A 21,921-nucleotide genomic window follows, 5' to 3' on the forward strand; every position below is an offset into this window, starting at 1 on the left:
ACACTCTATCCCCACCTCTCTCAACTTCTCTCCCCAAACATACTACCCCCCCCCTATACCCTCGCGTCTCCCTGATTCAGTACGGATCATCTCCTCGTTCTGTCATGTAACAATGGCTTCTTGTTGCTAAACACAGGGAAAGACACCGCAAAGAAAGCCAAAGTGTTGAACAAAGCTGCGTGGGCATCCAAACTGGGCAAGTTTCAGTGCAGGAGATAGTGCTCTGTTTCTGAGGTCGGATTGTGGAGTTTATTTAAGAACCTGGAGTTACTCAGCGGGGCAGGCAGCATCTCTGGTGAGAAGGAATGGGTGACCCTTCCTCAGACCCGAAACGTCACCCATTCCTTCCCACCAGAGATGCTGCCTGACCCGCTGAGTAACTCCACTCCAGCATTTTGCGTGTCTATCTTTGGTTTAAACCTGCACCTGCAGTTCCTTCTTACACTTATTTAAGAAAAGTGACGGTTGTGGGAAAGTAACTGTTCGTGAGCCTGGTGTTGTGGGGCTTCAGGCTTCTGTACAACATGTGCTTGCAGCGAGCAGAGGGCACGGCCCTTGATGATAATTACTGTTACTGGCATGCTAAGAAACTCGCAGGAGACCGGTAACTCACGTGTTGCACCAATCCATTAATATGAAGAAGGGTCTCGACCAGAAACGTCACCCATTCCTTCTCTCCAGAGATTCAAGTTTTCAATGTCTGTTTGTCACATGTGCCAATTAAGCTACAGTGAAATTCAGATTGACATTCCGATGTACCAATAAAGAGCAACAAGACACCTAAATACATTTTTGACATGAACGTCCCCCCACATTCCTCACTGTGATCCTGTTCTCTTATTTGTTCTCCCGCGGTCGGGGCACTCGCACCTTCCGTTGTCGGGACGATCTTGGCTCCCGCAACCGGCTGTTGAACCCTCCGCATAGGGAATGATCAAGCTCCCGTATCGGTGGGGGGGGGGGGGGGGTCTCTGCTCCCCAGCGCCGGGCGATCGGACTCCCACGTCGGGGCTGGTCGAACCTCCTGAGGCTTGGGGCTTCCCGATGTCAGTTTCCACCCAAGGCTGCGAGCTCCTCGATGTTGAATTCCGTTGCCGCGGTTGGAGCGTTGATGCCAGGCACGGGATCGCAGGCTCAGATGATAGGTCCACGGCCCCACAGTGGGGCTCGGAGTCGGTCTCGAGCAAGGCCGCCATATACGACACAGAAAGAAATTGCAGCTCTGGCAAGGAAGGTAAAAGATTGAAAACAAGTTTCTCCCCCCCCCCCACCCATCCCCCCCCCCCCCCCCCCATCCCCCCCACATCCCCCCCCCCCACCCCCCCACATCCCCACATAATACAAACCCAGAGAACATTAACACATACTTTTTAAAACACACTAAAAAAATAACAAGAAAAGACAGACAGGCTGTAGGCGAGGCTGTGTTACTCCAGCATTTTGTGTCCAGCACCAATCTATTATTTAAAGCTCGAGTTCAATTAGCATTGAGCCCAATCATCTGGTTTAAAAACAGAAAATGCTGGAAACACACAGCGGTTCCGTCAGCATCTGTGGAAAAGTAAAACCGTGAAGGGTTCCGGTCCGAGATGCTTTATTCAATGAAAAGTCTCGGAATTGAAATTATTTCAAAGTCATTTCATTTATTTAATATTATCTCTGTTCCTCTTCCCACAGACCCAATCTGTTTCTGATTTCCAGCATCTACAGTTTTTTTTTTTTTTTGGGCCTTCAAAAACAACAAGATTTTCAGATCTGAAGAAGGGTTTCGGCCCGAAACGTCGCCTATTTCCTTTGCTCCATAGATGCTGCTGCACCCGCTGAGTTTCTCCAGCATTGTTGTGTACCTAAGATTTTCAGACCTCTTGTTTCTTCTAATTACTGTTTATTTCTTTCAAGATGCTGCCCAAGGGTTTGAATGGGGGAAATATATTGAAGAACAGAACAGCAAAGCTGCCTCTGTTGGCTGCTTTAAACATGTGAGTAGCTGTGGCATGTTAAGGGCCTGTCCCATGAGCATGCGACCTGCATGCGGCAAGCGCGACCAAACCAGAAGCGTGGGCCGTGCGGAGGTCGAGTGAGTGACATGAAGTTCGAGCGAAATCCGCGGGAAGTTCGCACGTGACGTACGGCGTCGAGGCGGCTGCGGGCCGTTGCCGCGCTGAATTTTTGAACACGGTCAGTTTTTCGGAGCCCCGCGTGATGTCGGGACCACAACTCCATACGGCTCCGGCGATCGAAGTGGGACCGGCCCCGCGAGGCCGTACGGCTCAAGCAACCACGTTAGGTTGCGCTTGCCGCATGGAGTCGCATGTTGGTGGGACAGGCCCTTAAAAAGTTATCTTCGTTAAAGGTGCCCCCTCCAGTTCTTTCCATTCTCCGCCAGTTCCTGACCAATTGGTTGGTGTCTGAGTTCAAGAATGTGATATTGTCAAATGTCCCAGATAGAACAATGAAATTCTTACTTGCAGCAGCACCACACGTAAACAAAACGACAATTTTTACATTTACCAAGCCAATTAACCTACAAACTAGTGTATGGGCATCGCTGATCAGTGTGGACTCGGTGGGCCAGAGGACCTGTTTCCACTCTGTATCTCTAAACTAATCTGGAAAAAATTGCACTATTTCACTGAAGAGTCGACCTCGTTGCTGCGGGAATGAAGATACACACACACACGCACGCACGCACGCACGCACGCACGCACGCACGCACGCACGCACGCACGCACGCACGCACACACACACACACACACACACACACACACACACACACACACACACACACACACACACACACACACCAGTCTGCCTCGATTATCTGCTCACCTAAAGCAGTATTTAAATTCATGATCTTCAGAAGTGAACGTAATGATTGTAATTCAGTCAAGTCTCATCTTGTAAAAAGGCCAGAGATGTGGACTAATGCAATCCCTGGTTTTTCTCATTTAGGTTCCACTATATGACCAGTGGGAAGATGTTACAGAAGGCATGAAAGTGGAAATATTGAATCATAACTGTAACCTTCCTAACAAGGTCTACTGGATAGCCTCAGTCATCAAATTAGCAGGTAGGTCCCTTTTCTTGTTCTTGCTTGGAATTTCACTGGATTCTCCAGCTCAAAGCACTGTCATCAAAATCCACCAGCTCCACAAAATTGGTCAAAGTGCTGGAGGAACGCAGCGGGTCAGGCAGCATCTGTGGAAGGAATGAACAGGCGACGTTTCAGGTTGGGACCCTTCCTCATAGCAATGGCAACAATTTGGATCGGGACACTGCCTCATAACTGATGTGTCTCCGTTGCTTTGAGGTGATTGTGTTTGGTCCGTTGGTAAGGACTCCAGTTGGGATGTTAAGTTAGAGTTGTACAGGATGTTGGTCAGGCCACATTTTGAGTGCCGTGTTCAGTTTCGTTCACCCTGCTAAGGGAATAGTGTTGTTGCTGGAAAGAGTGCAGAGAAGATTTACAGAAATGTTGCCAGGACCTGAGCTATAGGGAGATATATTGGGTCGGCTAGGACGTTATTTATTGGCGCACAGGAGGATGAGGGGTGATCTTATGGTGGTGTATAAGACCACGAGGGGAATCGACAGGGTATATGCACAGAGTCTCATACTGTGAGTAGGGGAATCGAGAACAAGAGGACTTAGGTTTAAGATGAGAGGGGCGAGATGTGAAAGGAAACTTGGGGACAATCTTTTCACACAAAGCAGTGGATATATAGAACAAACTCCCAGAGGAGGTGATTGAGGCAGGTTTATAACAATATATAAAAGACATTTTGACACATACATGGATAGGAAAGGGTTGGAGGAATATGGGCCAAACCCATATGTAGACTAGTGCAGATGGGGCATGTTGGTCAGCATGGGTAACTTGGGCCGAAGGGCCTGTTTCCATACTATATGGCCTTTGAGTTTAGTTTCGAGATACAGCATAGAAACAGCCCCTATGTCCCACAGAGTTCACACCCACTATTGATCATCTGTTCACACTAGTCCTATGTTATTCCACTTTCTCATCCGCTCCTTCATTGACGCCAGCAGAGGCAACAACCTGGCTGCTCAACACCCGGCTTGAGATCTAACTATTCCTTTGGTTTATGTTTCATTGGCAAGAAGAAGAGATCCCCTCCTCACACACTCAGGGCAATTTTACAGTGGTCCAATTAACCTACAAACCCGCACGTCCTTGGGATGTGAGAGGAAACCGTAGCACCCGGAGGAAACCGTCACGGGGAGAATGTGCACACTCCACACAGACAGCACCCGAGGTCAGGATCAAACCCGGGTCTCTGGTGCTGTGAGGCAGTAGCTCAGCCAGCTGCGCCACTGTGCCACCTTAGAACACGAGATATAAACTCACTTTTATTCACTGGCTTTCGACACTGGCTGAGACATTGTTCCTGTTTTAGTGCTTTTAATGTCTTTTAATTTTTACTGTTTTTATAGTCCTGTCGTATTAATGGTTTTAGTAGTTTGTAATAACTTTTTGTTGATTTCCCATGTACAGCACTTTGTGGTAACTGATGTTGTCTAAAAGCGCTTTATAAATAAAGTTATTATTATTATTATTATATTATAGAACGACTTAGCCAGATATCTGAAGCAAATTCAAGTAAATATTTTTTTTACAACAATAATAAATAATGAAAAAAAACCATTTAAACATTTAATTTAAACAATAATAAGTCATTAAAAAAACGTTGTGTGTGCTTTAATATAAACTAACTTGCATGCTTAGCTTTTTCCATGCTGGAGAAACTCAGCGGGTGAGGCAGCATCTATGGAGCGAGGGAATGGGTGACGTTTCGGGTCGAGACCCTTCTTTTTCCATGGGGTCACTGATATAATGGTGAGGGGCAGGATGGGGGGGGGGGTGTCCAGCTTCCCTTTAGCGAGTCGGTGTTCTGCCTTTGGTGAGCAGAGCAGGAGATTCGATATCTCAGCATTTCCTCCCACATCCCCAAAAACTTGTGGGTTTGTAATAATAATAATAATAATAATAATTTTATTTATAGAGCACTTTAAAAACAAACATAGCTGCAACAAAGTGCTGTACATCACTAATCATTGACAAAAAAGCTAATACACACCCAAAATAACAATCAAAAGAAATACAGGTGCACAACCTTTCATCCGAAAGCCTTGGGACCAGACACTTGTCGGATTTCGGACATTTTCGGATTTCCGAATGGAAGATTTTTAGCGTAGATTAGGTAGGTAGCGCGGGCTACTTGAAAAGTCTGGAGCGGCTGCCTCCTCCTCGGAGACCGGGAGAATCATTGCATAAATGTTAGTCAGTTAGTTTGGAGGGATTTTATGTGGTGGTGGTGGTGGAGTAGGGGTGAAGGGGGAAACTTTAATTCTTCGTCCCCTACCTGGTCGGCGACTCCCAACCTCGCGGAGCTGGGGGCTCCGTCCGGCCGCGGGCGGCGCCGGTTGGAGCTCCGACCCCGGCAACTCTACCCCTGGCTGCGCGGCTCCAAATCCAGCGACGCTCCGCGAACGTTGGGGTCGGCGGCCACAGCGCTCCGGAGCTTGCCGCACGGCAACCCGGTAAGGCATTGCCCGCTCCCCGCTGGTATCCCAGCGCTGCGACGCCGCCGACTCCCGACATTCGCGCAGCTGGGGCGTCCAGCCGCGGGCCGCGCTGGATTTGGAGCGCCTCGCAGCCAGGGGTAGAGTTGCCGGGGTCGGAGCTACAACCGGCGCCACCCGCTGCCCCACCGGCCACAGCGCTGCGGAGCTTACTGCACGGCGACCCAGTAATGCGTTGACCGCTCCCCGCCTCTCCGACCAGGTAGGAGACTAAGAATTAAAGTTTACCCCTTCACCCCCCCTTCACATAAAAGCCCTCCAAACTAACTGACTAACATTTACAGATGTTTAAGCGTCTCCCGGACTCCGGGGAGGAGGCAGCCGCTACAGTAGTACAGACCTGGGTTGACCGTGGGTCGTTTCGGGTCAAGTTTGGCGCCAAACGCGAGCTTTGGTGTGCAGACGACATCTGGAAAAAATGGCCGGTTTTCGGAGTTTTTCGGTTTCCGGAACAACGGATAAAAGGTTGTGCACCTGTAGTAGGAAAAGACATGTAAAATAAAGAAACATCAAAAACACCACAAACAGAAGCAAAGCCTCAGGCATGGTCAAAAGCCAGGGAGTACAAATGTGTTAATTGTTGGTTAATTGGAGTCTATAAATTGTCCCTCGTATGTCGGGGGTGGATGAGAAAGTGGGATAACATAGAACTAATGTGAACAGGTGATCGATGGTCGCCCTGGACCTGGTGGGCTGAAGGGCCTGTTTCCTTGCTGTATCTCTAAACATAGTCGAGGACAATTCTCATCCAGAAAATTAATCGGTTAAGAGGTACAGGAGTGTGGAAACACACACCTCTAGATTCAGGGACAGTTTCTTCCCAGCTGTTATCAGGCAACTGGACATTCCTATCACCAGCTAGATAGCAGTCCAGACCTACCATCTACCTCATTGGAGACCCCCGGACAATCTTTAATCACACTTTCCTGGACTCTTATCTTGCACTAAACGTTATTCCCTTTTATCTTGTATCTGTTCACTGTGGGACAGCTTGGTTGTAATCAACGTACAGACTTTCCACATGCACCAACAAAGCAAGCTTTTCACTGTACCTTGGTACACGTGTCAATGAACTAAACTAAACTTTGAGCCAATGATCTTCCCGGATGAAAGGTTTTCAAGGTGAGATGTTAACTGCCTGACCTGGTGAATGGCCCGGCATTTTATGTTATTTTTGTTCTTCGGCAAATAAAACCATGAAAGCATTCATGAGAGACCTCTTCCACCCCTGCAACGGACTGTTCCAGCCGCTACGGTCAGGCAAACGCCTCCGTTGCCATGCAGTGAGAACGGAGAGGTTGAGAAGGAGTTTCTTCCCAGAGGCAATTACATAGAAACATAGAAATTAGGTGCAGGAGTAGGCCATTTGGCCATTCGAGCCTGCACCGCCATTCAATATGATCATGGCTGATCATCCAACTCAGTATCCTGTACCTGCGTTCTCTCCATACCCCCTGATCCCCTTAGCCACAAGGGCCACATCTAACTCCCTCTTAAATATAGCCAATGAACTGGCCTCAACTACCCTCTGTGGCAGAGAGTTCCAGAGATTCACCACTCTCTGCGTGAAAAAAGTTCTTCTCATCTCGGTTTTAAAGGATTTCCCCTTCGGACTGTAAACGCCTTTCTCACCAGGGACTAACTCTACAGAACGTTTTTCCTTCTATTATTTATTATGAATAAGAATATGTGTGTTATGATTGTGTTTATAATTTGTTTTGTTGTTTGTCTTTTGCACAAAAGTCCGCGAGTATTACCACTTTCATTTCACTGCACATCTCGTATGTGTATGTGACAAATAAACTTGACTTGACTTGACTTGACTTATAATGTTTCTTTCAGGTTACAAGGCACTACTGAGATACGAGGGATTTGAAGATGACTTGCAGCAAGACTTTTGGTATAATCTAGGGAATGCAGATGTCCACCCAATTGGCTGGTGTGCAACACTTGATAAACCACTTGTGCCACCTCAGGGTAGGTACTTGGAATATTGCGTTCCCCCCTCCCCCCCTTCCCCTCCACGGGACTCCGTGCCCCTTCCCCCCCCCCGCCCCTCCCACTTGATCAAGTAACATCTAAAAGATGTTTGGATAGGCACATGGCTAGGGAAGATCTGGGGGGATATGGGTGAAACACAGGCAGGTGGGACTGGCGTAGATGGGGCATCTTGGTTAGCATGGGCAAGTTGGGCCGAAGGGTTTGTTCCCGCTTTATGACTAGTACAGCATGGTGGGGGTATAAGAGAGAAATGGGGAGAAGTAGTGATGTTTTCATGCCTCTTTATAAACGTTACGCTTTATAGATACAACATGGAAATTGTGTCTTCGGCCCACCGTGTCCATGCCAGCCAGCGATCACCCTGTACGCTAACACTCTCCCACATGCTCGGGACAATTTTACATCGTACCGATGCCAATTAACCTGCACACCTGTACGTCTTTGGAGTGTTGGAGGAAACCGGAGCACCTGGAGAAAACCCACGTGGTCACAGTACAAACTCCGAGCAGACCCCACCCGTAGTCGTGGGTGGCTGGCTGGCGCTGTAAGGCAGTGACTCTACCGCTGCGCCACTGTGTGCTGCCCTAGAGGCTGGCCGAAGGGGAGAATTGGAGGGAAGTCAACTTTCTGTCCTGGCTGTGGGTCATTCAGTAGATGGTGGTTGGTAGAACAGCGACTACTTAGCAGAGGGTGGGTGGTGAGGGAAAGAGTACTATCTATTGTTTGATCTTTCCAAGGAACAATGAAAAGCTTGATATTATAGATGACGAAACACTTCACAAGTATGGGCTCCACCATTCCTTGGTCATCTGTTGGCGACCCTGATTTGTTCTGGCCTTTCAGATTAAGATTCAATTTTAATTGTCATTGTCAGTGTACAGTACAGTGTACAGTACAGTGTTTCACTACATCCAGTTCCCCTCTCCTCCCCCCTCTAAATCTGAAGAAGGGTTCCAACCCGAAACGTCACCTATTCTTTTTCTCTAGAGATGTTGTCTGACCAGCTGAGTTGCTCCGGTGCTTTTGTGTCTATCTACAATATGTTCAGGTCTTGATGGGAAAGTATTCTATGGTAAAGTGGCTTTGTATTAATTGGTGATATCCTCCCTGCAGCTGTGCAAAACAGAACCACGGATTGGAAAGACTATCTGTTAAAGAGACTAATTGGTTCCAAGACCCTCCCAGTTGACTTTCACGACAAGGTAAGTGAATTAACCATTCTGATGGTCTCTTTTTAGTTTTCAAGAAGGAACTGCAGATGCTGGAAGATCGAAGGAGTTTCTTCCCAGAGGCAATTCGGACTGTAAACGCCTATCTCACCAGGGACTAACTCTACAGAATGTTTTTCCTTCTATTATTTATTATGTAAAAGAATATGTGTGTTATGATTGTGTTTATAATTTGTTTGGTTGTTTTGTTGTTTGTCTTTTGCACAAAAAATCCGCGAGCATTGCCACTTTCATTTCACTGCACATCTCGTATGTGTATGTGACAAATAAACTTGACTTGACTTGACTTGAGGTACACAAAATTGCTGGAGAAACTCAGCGGGTGCAGCTGAGTCTGAAGAAGGGTTTCGGCCCGAAACGTCGCCTATTTCCTTCGCTCCATAGATGCTGCTGCACCCGCTGAGTTTCTCCAGCAATTTTGTGTCTCTTTTTAGTTGATGCCTTTGGCCAAAACAAAACCGATTCTCTTCCTCTCTGCCCAGATGGTGGACAGCATGAAGTACACATTCCGACAGGGGATGAGAGTGGAGGTTGTGGACAAGGGACAGATTTCACGCACGAGGAAGGCCATTGTGGACAGCGTGGTGGGCGGGCGCCTGCGGCTGCTGTATGACGACTGTGAAGAGGACGATGACTTCTGGTGCCACATGTGGAGTCCGCTCATCCACTCGGTCGGGTGGTCCAGGAAAGTGGGCCACAAAGCAAGGCACGGGGGTGAGCACTGGAGAATGCCCGGCAAATGAGGGTGGATGATTCCTGGGATGTCAGGACTTTCATATGAAGAAAGACTGGATAGACTCGGCTTGTACTCGCTACAATTTAGTAGATTGAGGGGGGATCTTATAGAAACTTACAAAATTCTTAAGGGGTTGGACAGGCTAGATGCAGGAAGATTGTTCCCGATGTTGGGGGAGTCCAGAACCAGGGGCCACAGTTTAAGAATAAGGGGAAAGCTATTTAGAACAGAGACGAGGAAACACTTTTTCACACGAAGAGTTGTGAGTCCGTGAAATTCTCTGCCTCAGAGGGCGGTGGAGGCCAGTTCTCTGGAGACTTTCAAGGGTGAGCTAGATAGGGCTCTTAGAGATAGCGGAGTCAGGGGATATGGGGAGAAGGCAGGAACGGGGTACTGATTGGGGATGATCAGCCATGATCACATTGAATGGCAGAACATGCCTTAAATACTAATATCGCACAAAGGTGAATGGCCCGAAACGCCACCCATTCCTTCACACAGAGAGTGGTGAATCTCTTGAACTCTCTGCCACAGAGGGTAGTCGAGGCCAGTTCATTGGCTATATTTAAGAGGGAGTTAGATGTGGCCCTTGTGGCTAAGGGGATCAGAGGGTATGGAGAGAAGGCTGGTACGGGATACTGAGTTGGATGATCAGCCATGATCATATTGAATGGCGGTGCAGGCTCGAAGGGCCGAATGGCCTACTCCTGCACCTAATTTCTATGTTTCTAAATCCTCAATAATAATAATATCTTTTATTGTCATTGCACATAAGTGCAACGAGATTTGGTATGCAGCTTCCATCCGATGTCAGAACATAAATAACTAATAACATTTAGATTTAGATATTGATACCCCGAGAACATGGATTGTAAAAAGAACAGTGAAATAGTCAAAACAGTTCAAACAGACTTAAGTGCATATGTGTCTACGTGACGTGACCATCCAAGGGAGACAGTCCAGGGGGGGTGGGGGGCACTCAGCAGGGCCGGTTCAGAGCCGCTATAGCTCTGGGAATGAAGCTGTTCCTGAGTCTGGAGAAGGCCTTGTAACGTCTGCTGGAGGGAAGTAGTTCGAACAGTCCGTTACAAGGGTGTGAGGAGTCTTTATTGAGTTTTGATTCAATGAAACTTTATTGTACTTCTCCACCTCAGAGGGCGGTGGAGGCCGGTTCTCTGGATGCTTTCAAGATTGAGCTAGATAGGGCTCTGAAAAATAGCGGAGTCAGGGGATATGGGGAGAAGGCAGGAACAGGGTACTGATTGGGGATGATCAGCCATGATCACATTGAATGGTGGTGCTGTCTCGAAGGGCCGAATGGCCCACTCCTGCCATTCAGCCCTTCGAGCCAGTACCACCATTCAATGTGATCAGGCTGATCATCACCTATTGTCTATTACTGAGGTCCAGTGTAATTCTTTGTTTTGCGTACAACCCGGTAAAATAATGCAGCAGACCTCACCGAGGCAGTAGGTTAGATCGCCACGTATCTGGTCACAGTCACCGTGAGCTTGTGAATCTTATGGAGCAGAGAAAGCCTGGGTGTGATCTAATCAATGCCTCAGCCCCGACCACGGATGAACACGGAGGGGAGGCTGGCTGGACTATGGTGCCACCCTCACCTTGCTGCCATTTCTGTTATGTTGTGTCGTGGACTTTCTGTGTTTGTGCTTTTTTTTAATTCAATTTAAATTTTATTTTAAATGTTTTATTATTTATGTATTATTTATTTTTTTATGATTTTTTTTTATGATACTGCCTGTAAGGGAAATTCATTTCGTTGTCTCAAATTGAGACAATGACAATAAATTTGAATACAATACAATACAGTACAATTATGGGCATGTCCCACTTGGGCTATTCTTAGGCGACTGCTGGCGACTGTCATGGTCGTAGCAGGCCACCGAAATAACAGCGACTGGACCTCCCCTTCGACATAAAATTTGAAATTAGAATCGTTACTTTAACAACGAAAAAAACCGGGTGAAAGATGATCAAGAATATAAAAAAGCATCTCCTTGTGGCGAGTGGATAATCTCCCTCCTGCTTCTCTTTCCTACTTATTTCTTTTCTTTTTTTCCCCACACACACACACACTAGACTTTCCTCTATTCTTTACTATCTCTTTCTTTCTTATCTCTCTCTTTAAAAAAAAAAAAAAAAAAAAAAAACAGAGAATGTATTATAGAAACATAGAAATTAGGTGCAGGAGTAGGCCATTCGGCCCCTTCGAGCCTGCACCGCCATTCAATATGATCATGGCTGATCATCCAACTCAGTATCCCGTACCTGCCTTCTCTCCATACCCCCTGATCCCCTTAGCCACAAGGGCCACATCTAACTCCCTCTTAAATATAGCCAATGAACTGTGGCCTCAACTACCCTCTGTGGCAGAGAGTTCCAGAGATTCACCACTCTCTGTGTGTGAAAAAAGTTCTTCTCATCTCGGTTTTAAAGGACTTCCCCCTTATCCTTAAGCTGTGACCCCTTGTCCTGGACTTCCCTAACATCGGGAACAATCTACTCAACTACCCTCTGTGGCAGAGAGTTCCAGAGATTAACATAATTTTGGGAACCTGTAAAAAGGTACCACTGTATTGTACTTACTGCTAATAAATAAAATTTAAAAAAAACAACGGAAAAAAAACCCCCGAAGTCATCACCGTTGACAACACACACGTGACCCTGGAGTGACTATGACGGGATCTACGTCAGGAGATGTCAAGCTACGCTCATTGGCTTCAAACTCACTGTCTCCGGCGATTCCAAGTTGTATAAGACGACTCTAGTCAACAAATTGGCACCTTTGAATTATTTACCAGTTGAAGTGAGGCAGGGTAAACGAGCATGGGATTCATAAAATGGATTAAAAAATCTACAGTCTTCTGATCCGCCCAGCTAAAATCTAAAATAATAATAATAACTTTATTTGTTAAGCACCTTTAAAACAACCAAAGCTGACCAAAGTGCTGTACAGAAAAAAGAAAATAAGCAAGACATCATAAAACAGGCAGAACAACAGAACATACAACTAACACGAGGCGCATAAATTACATACAAAAATCCAAACAATAAATTAAAAAAGCATAAAACACGAGTACGAACAACGCAGCAAAAACCAAGCAAATAAAGTTAATAAACAATTCAACACCTCATTGGTCGACAAAGGCCATGGAGAATAGATATGTCTTCAGGAGTGACTTGAAAACAGCTAGAGAAGGGGCCTGTTTAACGTGCAGAGGCAATTCATTCCGCAATCTCGGAGCAGACACAGCAAAGGCACGGTCCCCTCTGAGCTTCCGCTTAGTCTTTGGCTCAATCAGGAGCAGCTGATCATCTGACCTGAGAGAGCGGGAGGGCGAATAAGGGTGAAAGAAGCTCAGATAGGTAGGACGGGGCAAGACCACTTAGGGATTAAAAAGTAAATAAAAGAATGTCCTCATTCCTTTTGCAGATGGGGGCCACAAAGCAGACACATACCCCTCATATAGGAAGATCTACTGTGATGCTGTACCCCACCTCTTCAAAAAGGTAACGGATAATATCGTGCATATTATTTCATTCCAGGGGAGTGGCTACCTCAGACTAAATGTCCAGGGTAGCAAGTCGACAGTTCTTCTTCTTGCGTATGGCGTGCACAGCCTAAAGTTGTAGGACAACTTGTTCTATTTGATCTTACTCGATTTGTTTTACATTTACCAAGCCAAGATACCAAAGGGGGAAGGGAAGGGGAAGTGTTGTTGGAGGTTACCTGAAATTGGAGAATTCAATGTTCATACTATTGGGTGGGTTGCAAGCTACCCGAGCGGAATATGAGGAAATGTTAGTGTGTTTGTTTTTCTACAAACATTGACTGGTTGATTGTGTGTTTTAAGCATTCCCTGATAGTCATAGTGTGGTACAGTGTGGAAACAGGCCCAACTTGCCCACACCGGCCATCATGTCCCAACTACACTAGTCCCACCTGCTGTGTTTGGCCCGTATCTCTCCTCCCCCACCCCCCACCCCCCCCCCAAACCTGTCCGATTAATGTCCCCGTCTAACTGTTACTTTAACATTGGGATAGCCCCTGCCTCAACTACCTCCCCTGGCAGCTTGTTCCATACCCCCACCGCCCTTTGTGTGGTCTCGCAGTATGTTTCCAACATGTTCCAATTCTTGGATTTTTGTTTCTTTCCAATTTATAGGTTCGAGCAGTTTACACACACGATGGTTGGTTTAAGGAAGGGATGAAACTGGAGGCCATTGATCCATTGAATTTATCCACCATTTGCGTGGCCAGTGTCCGAAAGGTAAGCGTTTTTAATAAAATACTAGACCAAGTGCGGACCCGTTGGGTGTCCCCCCACCTCAATATTCCACCACTCGCCCATAGCCCCCAACTGCGCAGACGCGGCTGACGATTCCCCGTTGTGACTCGAGTCATGGCAACCCTCCCCCAACTGCGCAGGTGTGGCCGGCAAGTGGGAGCATGACTGCAGCGTTTATTAAAGTTTAAAATGTCAATAACTTGTAAAATATAACATCAACGTGAACGAAACATGTTCAATCCCAACATCGGGAACATTTTTCCTGCATCTAGCCTGTCAAATCCTTTAAGAATTTTATATGTTTCTATAAGATCCCCTCTCATCCTTCTAAATTCCAGTGGGTACAAGCCCAGTCGACCCATTCTTTCATCGTATGTGTTGTGTTATAATTGCTATCTGCCTCCAGCACAGAAATGTGATGCTTTGTATTTTTGACCCAATGAATGGCAGGTGCTACTGGACGGGTATCTGATGATTGGCATTGACGGCTCTGAGGCGGCCTATGGATCAGACTGGTTCTGTTACCATGCCTGCTCCAATTCCATCTTTCCTGTGGGATTCTGTAAGAAGAATCAAATTGCATTAACGTTACCACAAGGTTAGTTGTTGCACGATGGCGCGGTTGGTAAAGCCGCTGCCTCTTAGCGCCAGAGACCCTGACCTCTGGTGCTGTCTGTGTGGAGAGTGCACGCTCTTCCTGTGACCGTGTGGGTGGATCCTTGTTGGATCGTACATGACTTGTATTCACTGGAATTTAGAAGGCAGTGGGGGTGGGAGATTGCAGCCTTCACATGATGGTCCGCCGAATGCAATCAACCTGGCGTGCACAATCAAATAGAACAAGATGTCCTACAACTTTAGGCTGTGCACGCTACACGCAAGAAGAAGAAGAAGAAGAAGGCAGTGGAGGCCAATTCACTGGATGTTTTCAAGAGAGAGTTAGATTTAGCTCTTGGGGATAAGGGAATCGAGAGGTTGAAGAAGGAACTGCAGATGCTGGAAGATCGAAGGTGTACAAAAATGCTGGAGAAAGTCCACCTCCAGTTTAAATTCCATTTGGACATAAAACTAGAGGTTGTACATAGAATGGATTACGGTATGACATAGTTGGCACCTAAAATTAGGTTCCACTGTACTGTTTTGTACTGTATTAACTTCTAATAAAATGAACAAAGATAAATAAATGAATTCCATTTGGAATATTTTGGAGGACCAAGAAACCAAGAAAAAAACTCAGCGGGTGCAGCAGCATCTATGGAGCGAAGGAAATAGGCAACGTTTCGGGACGAAACGTTGCCTATTTCCTTCGCTCCATAGATGCTGCTGCACCCGCTGAGTTTCTCCAGCATTTTTGTGTACCAAGGAATCAAGAGATATGGGAGAAAAAACAGGAACAGGGCACTGATTTTAGATGATCAGCCACGATCATATTGAATGGCGGTGGTTGCTCGAAGGGCCGAATGGACTACTCCTGCACCTATTTTTCTATGCTTCTATGTATCTATGTTCTATGAACCGCAATCTGTTGTAAATATGGAGATAACATTTGTTTAGAGTCATAGAGTGATACAGTGTGGAAACGAGCCCTTTGGCCAACTTGCCCACACCGGCCAGCATGTCCCTGTTTGTTTTCCCCTAATGGGAAGATGATACTATTTACATTTGAACTGCGGCTTTTTGCATTCCTTTATAATGAATCCCAAACTCTTTCACAGTTAATGTCGTGCTTTTGCTCACTTGTACGATATAAGAAACCTGCCCACCTTTTTTGCAGAGGGCAAACTTGCATAAATAACTTGAAAAATGACGAGGTAATTCATTTAAGTTGTTGGTTGGGGGAAAAATACTGGGCATGGCTTCATGAAGAAATCCCCCAGTCTATAGATAGAATTGTGTAATGTTGACGTAGCTGGGCCTTAATGTCTTTCCACATGTTCTTTGGGACTGAATTGGACTTGTTGGGGGTAGATGCTAAGAGGTTATTTCTTCAGTTAGGAGTCTTGGTATGCCTTTATTTGTCACATGTACCAAGGTACGTTGAAATTCATTTCTATATACAGTATTACGATACCTAAGCACTAAGCACTCTGTCTCCGACCGGAAGGCATTGCAGAGGGTGGTGAAAACTGTCCAACGCATCACCGGTTCCTCGCTCCCCTCCATTGAGTCTGTCCAAAGCAAGCGCTGTCTGCGGAGGGCGCTCAGCATCGCCAAGGACTGCTCTCACCCCAACCATGGACTGTTTACCCTCCTACCATCCGGGAGGCGCTACAGGTCTCTCCGTTGCCGAACCAGCAGGTCGAGGAACAGCTTCTTCCCGGCGGCTGTCACTCTACTCAACAACGTACCTCGGTGACTGCCAATCACCACCCACCCCCCCCCCCCCCCGGTCACTTATTATTATCTATTCAAATCATTTGCTATGTCGCTCTTCCAGGGAGATGCTAAATGCATTTTGTTGTCTCTGTACTGTACACTGACAATGACAATTAAAATTGAATCTGAATCTGAAGATACATATTAGATAAGCATCTTGGATACAGTTCCAATGTAGCACGCTGATACAGTATATAGCCTATGACCTGTTTTGTGTTTTATGCTTCCAGGCCACGAGACGGACTTTGACTGGGAAACATATTTAATAGACTCTGGCACTGTGGCAGCCCCTGCTAGTCTCTTTATTCGGGTGAGTGATGAGGACTATTTTCTTATGTGACTTTTGTTTAAATTAATTAAATTCCTGCAGCTTTATTGGCATGTTGCTGCCACAACACGATAAATATACAATAAACCATAATGGAATAAATGATCCACCCATACGCTCCTGCCCGGTCCCTCAGGTCAGCTGGTCAGCTGCTCCTGGAGGTACCGAGGTCTAGTCGGAGGCTCAGAGGGGATAGAGCCTTCTCTGTTGCTGCTCCAGCACTCTGGAACACCCTGCTGTTGCACATCGGACAAGCCCCCTCACTGTCCATCTTCAAATCCAGTGTTAAAACACATTTGTACTCCCTGGCTTTTGACCATGCCTGAGGCTTTGCTTCTGTTTGTGGTGTTTTTGATGTTTCTTTATTTTACACGTCTTTTCCTACTATTTCTTTTGATTGTTATTTTTTGGTGTGTATTAACTTTTTTGTCAATGATTAGTGATGTACAGCACTTTGTTGCAGCTATGTTTGTTTTTAAAGTGCTCTATAAATAAAATTATTATTATTATTATTATCAATTATACCATGTAACCTGACCATAGCAATGGAAGCTGAAGCAGTCTAGTCCTGAGGGAGTGCAAAGCTCCAGGGGAGCTATCTTTCAGATTCGACATCAAATTTGCCCCATCTTTACGAGGATGTTGCCAGGACTCTAGGGCCTGAGCTACACAGAGAGGCTGAGCAGTCTAGGATACTATCCCTTGGAGCACAGGAGGATGAAGGGTGGTCTTATCGAGGTGTACGAAATCATGAGAGGAATAGATCGGGTAGATTCACAGGGTCTCTTGCCCAGAGTAGGAGAATCAAGAACCAGAGGACATAGCTTTAAGGTGAGGAGGGAAAGATTTAATAGAAACATAGAAACATAGAAATTAGGTGCAGGAGTAGGCCATTCAGCCCTTCGAGCCTGCACCGTCATTCAATATGATCATGGCTGATCATCCAACACAGTATCCCGTACCTGCCTTCTCTCCATACCCCCTGATCCCCTTAGCCAGAAGGGCCACATCTAACTCCCTCTTAAATATAGCCAATGAACTGGCCTCAACTACCCTCTGTGGCAGAGAATTCCAGAGATTCACCACTCTCTGTGTGAAAAAGGTTCTTCTCATCGAGAGGGACCTGAGGGGTAACTTTTTCACACAAAGTGTGGTGTGTGTATGGAACGAGCTGCTGGAGGTAGTTGAGGCAGGTACTATTGCAACGTTCAAGAAACATTTAGACGGGTACATGAATAGGACACGTTTAGAGGGATATGGGCCAAACGCAGGCAGGTGGGACTATTGTAGATGGGACATGTTGGTTGGTGTGGGCAAGTTGGGCTAATGGGTCTGTTTCACGCTGTCTGTATGATCTACCTTCTCTGGTGGATTATAATAGTTCTTGTGTTATTCAGTGAGGAACAAGGGTGTGTTCTGCTATGTTCTTATTTATAATTATACTACAGCAAGTATCACGAAATGGATGATTGGGTAATGACCACATTATGTATAGGACCTTGTGGCAACCTTAGTTACAAACCTGGAGATCCAACGCACCTTGTTTCACTGATGTATTTTGGTCGCAGAATACAATTTTGAGCTTGAATTAGGGCTGATTTTCTGAGCAGATAGCAGCGGTAGTTAGGAAAATGTTCTGCCTTAAAGTTACAGATGAATTAAGTGATAGGAGAGAATTAAGCCATTCGGCCCATCAAGTCTACTCCGCCATTCAATGATGGCTGATCTATCTCTCCTTCTCAACCCCATTCTCCTGCCTTCTCCCCATAACCCTTAACACCCGTACTAATCACGAATTTCAATCTCTGCCTTAAAAACATCAATTGATTTGGCCTCTACAGCCCACTGTTATTGTCCTTCAGTCTGTAGACGGGTTTTTAGCCAAAACTTCACCTATTCCGTTTCTCCAGAGATGCTGCCTGACCTGCCGAGTATTTTTTGGAGACAAACAGCACGCCGGTCCATCAAGTCCGTGCCGACCAATGATCCCCGCACATTAACACTATCCTAAACACACTAGGGACAATTTACACTTAACCTAATGCACCTACAAACTTGTACGTCTTTGGGGTGTGGGAGGAAATCAAAGATCTGAGAGAAAACCCACGTGGAGAGAACGTACAAACTCCGTACAGACAGCACCCGTAGTCGGGATCGAACCCGGGTCACTAACGCTGCAAGGCAGTGACTCTACCGCTGCGCCACCGTTACACGTTACTCCAGCCTTTTGTGTCTGATCTCCAGAAGAACAATATCGTCTGATTTACAAGTGCTACAAGCCTGTGGTGTGATGCGCTGGTTGTCCCCTTATTTCTCAGGACATTCCATATCACGGTTTTGAGCCCGGGATGAAGCTGGAGGCTGTCGACCTGATGGAGCCTCGCTTGATCTGTGTGGCCACCATCACCCGTGTGGTGAACCGCCTGCTGAAGATCCATTTTGATGGGTGGGACGATGAGTACGATCAGTGGGTGGACTGCGAATCGCCAGATGTGTATCCAGTAGGCTGGTGTGAGCTGACGGGCTATCAACTGCAAGAGCCTGTAGCACCAGGTAAGATGTCAAAAAAATTGCTTCTCCTTTGGAGACCATCTCTTCATGCAAACATAAGCATTCATCTCTGTGCAGGAAGGAACTGCAGATGCTGGTTTAAACTGACGATGGGCACAAAATGCTGGAGTAACTCAGCGGGACAGGCAGCATCTCTGGCCAGAAGGAATGATAAGACCATGTCTTAACAAAAAACAATCCGGGCTGTATCCACCTATAGAAACATAGAAACATAGAAATTAGGTGCAGGAGTGGGCCATTCGGCCCTTCGAGCCTGCACCGCCATTCAATATGATCATGGCTGATCATCCAACTCAGTATCCCGTACCTGCCTTCTCTCCATACCCCCGATCCCTTTAGCCACAAGGGCCACATCTAACTCCCTCTTAAATATAGCCAATGAACTGTGGCCTCAACTACCTTCTGTGGCAGAGAGTTCCAGAGATTCACCACTCACTCACCAAGCTTTGTCCTGCCCCTCCTCTCTTCCAGCTTTTTTCCCCGCCCCACCACAATCAGGCTGACGAAGGGTCTCGACCCAAAATGTCACCTATCCATGTACTTTAGGAATGTTTGATCCTGACTACGGGTGCTGTCTGTACGGAGTTTATGCATTCTCCCTGTGACTGCGTGGGTTTTCTCCAGGTGCTCTGGTTTCCTCCCACACTCCAAAGATGCACAGGGTTGTAGTTTAATTGTGACGATAGACAACAGGTGCAGGAGTAGGCCATTCGGCCCTTCGAGCCAGCACCGCCATTCAATGTGATCATGGCTGATCATCCCTAATCAGTACCCCGTTCCTGCCTTCTCCCCATATCCCCTGACTCTGCTATTTTTAAGAGCCCTATCTAACTCTCTCTTGAAAGCATCCAGAGAACCTGCCTCCACCGCCCTCTGAGGCAGAGAATTCCACAGACTCACAACTCTCTGTGAGAAAAAGTGTTTCCTCGGCTCCGTTCTAAATAGCTTACTCCTTATTCTTAAACTGTGGCCCCTGGTTCTGGACTCCCTCAACATCGGGAACATGTTTCCTGCCTCTAGCTTGTCCAAACCCTTAACAATCTTATATGTTTCAATGAGATACCCTCTCATCCTTCTAAACTCCAGAGTGTACAAGTCCAGCCGCTCCATTCTCTCAGCATATGACAGTCCCGCCATCCCGGGAATTAACCTTGTAAACCTACGCTGCACTCCCTCAATAGCAAGAATGTCCTTCCTCAAATTAGGGGGCCAAAACTGCGCACAATACTCCAGGTGTGGTCTCACTAGGGCTCTGTACAACTGATAGGAGCAAAGAAGGACCTCTTTGCTCCTATATTCGACGACTCTTGTTATAAAGGCCAACATGCCATTCGCCTTTTTCACTGCCAGCTCTACCTGCATGCTTACTTTCATAGACTGATGAACAAGGATCCCCAGATCCCATTGTACTTCCCCTTTTCCCAACTTGACGCCATTTAGATAGTAATCTGCCTTCCTGTTTTTGCTACCAAAGTGGATAACCTTACATTTATCCGCATTAAACTTCATCTGCCATGCATCTGCCCACTCCCCCAACCTGTCCAAGTCACCCTGCATTCTCATAGCATCCTCCTCACAGTTCACACTGCCACCCAGCTTTGTGTCATCTGCAAATTTGTAAATGTGTAAATTGTCCCCAGTGTGTAAACTGTCCCTTGTGTGTTGGATAGAACTAGTGCACTGGGTGATTGTTGGTCAGCATGGGCCAAAGGGCCTGTTTACACACTGTATTTCTAAACTAAACTAAAGAATTTACTTAGAATGGTAGAGAATAGTGCCACTGCTGAAGTAATGTGCACATATCTGGTTACACAGTGGCACAGCTAGTAAATCTACCTCACAGCTCCAGTGACAGGTTCACTTCTGATCTTGGCCTCTGTGTGGGTTTCCTCCAGGTGCTCTGGTTTCCTCCCACATTCTAAGGATGTGCATGCTTGTAGGTTAATGGGCCACTGTGAATTTCCTCCAGTGTGTAGGTGAATGGTTCATTTTTGTGTACCAGGTGAATGGTGGAGTCTGGAGGAAACATAGAAACATAGAAATTAGGTGCAGGAGTAGGCCATTCGGCCCTTCGAGCCTGCACCGCCATTCAATATGATCATGGCTGATCATCCAACTCAGTATCCTGTACCTGCCTTCTCTCCATACCCCCTGATCCCCTTAGCCACAAGGGCCACATCTAACTCCCTCTTAAGTATAGCCAACGAACTGACCTCAACTACCCTCTGTGGCAGAGAGTTCCAGAGATTCACCACTCTCTGTGTGAAAAAAGCTCTTCTCATCTCGGTTTTAAAGGATTTCCCCCTTATCCTTAAGCTGTGACCCCTTGTCCTGGACTTCCCCAACATCGGGAACAATCTTCCTGCATCTAGCCTGTCCAACCCCTTAAGAATTTTGTAAGTTTCTATAAGATCCCCTCTCAATCTTCTAAATTCTAGAGAGTATAAACCAAGTCTATCCAGTCTTTCTTCATAAGACAGTCCTGACATCCCAGGAATCAGTCTGGTGAACCGTCTCTGCACTCCCTCTATAGGACGTTGATGGGGATGTCCAATAAGACCAGAGATCTCAACCTGTGGCCCAGATAGACACAAGTTAGGCACACAATACTGGAGTAACTCAGCGGGACATGCAGCATCTCTGGTGAGAAGGAATGGGTGACGTTTCAGGTTGAGACCCTTTACACCGTCTGAAGAAGGGTCTCGACCCTAAACGTCACCCATCCATACTCGCCAGAGATGCTGCCTGTCCCGCTGAGTTACTCCAGCA

The 21,921-nt window shown here is 46.6% G+C and overlaps 1 protein-coding gene across 1 annotated transcript in view; it reads left to right on the forward strand.

Moving 5' to 3' along the window:
- The first annotated feature begins 1,790 nt into the window (after positions 1-1,790).
- LOC129713866 (lethal(3)malignant brain tumor-like protein 2) overlaps positions 1,791-21,921 on the forward strand; it is a 28,827-nt gene continuing 8,696 nt past the window's right edge. The window contains exons 1-10 of the mRNA XM_055663220.1: positions 1,791-1,979; positions 2,953-3,070; positions 7,444-7,578; positions 8,716-8,804; positions 9,314-9,545; positions 13,022-13,098; positions 13,755-13,859; positions 14,328-14,475; positions 16,484-16,563; positions 18,900-19,134. Coding sequence (XP_055519195.1) covers positions 1,806-1,979; positions 2,953-3,070; positions 7,444-7,578; positions 8,716-8,804; positions 9,314-9,545; positions 13,022-13,098; positions 13,755-13,859; positions 14,328-14,475; positions 16,484-16,563; positions 18,900-19,134 — 1,393 coding nt within the window. The 5' untranslated portion in view covers positions 1,791-1,805. The remainder of the gene's footprint in view (positions 1,980-2,952; positions 3,071-7,443; positions 7,579-8,715; positions 8,805-9,313; positions 9,546-13,021; positions 13,099-13,754; positions 13,860-14,327; positions 14,476-16,483; positions 16,564-18,899; positions 19,135-21,921) is intronic.

Source organism: Leucoraja erinacea, chromosome 37 (assembly GCF_028641065.1).
Source record: "Leucoraja erinacea ecotype New England chromosome 37, Leri_hhj_1, whole genome shotgun sequence".
In the NCBI taxonomy this organism is placed as follows: Eukaryota; Metazoa; Chordata; class Chondrichthyes; order Rajiformes; family Rajidae; genus Leucoraja; species Leucoraja erinaceus.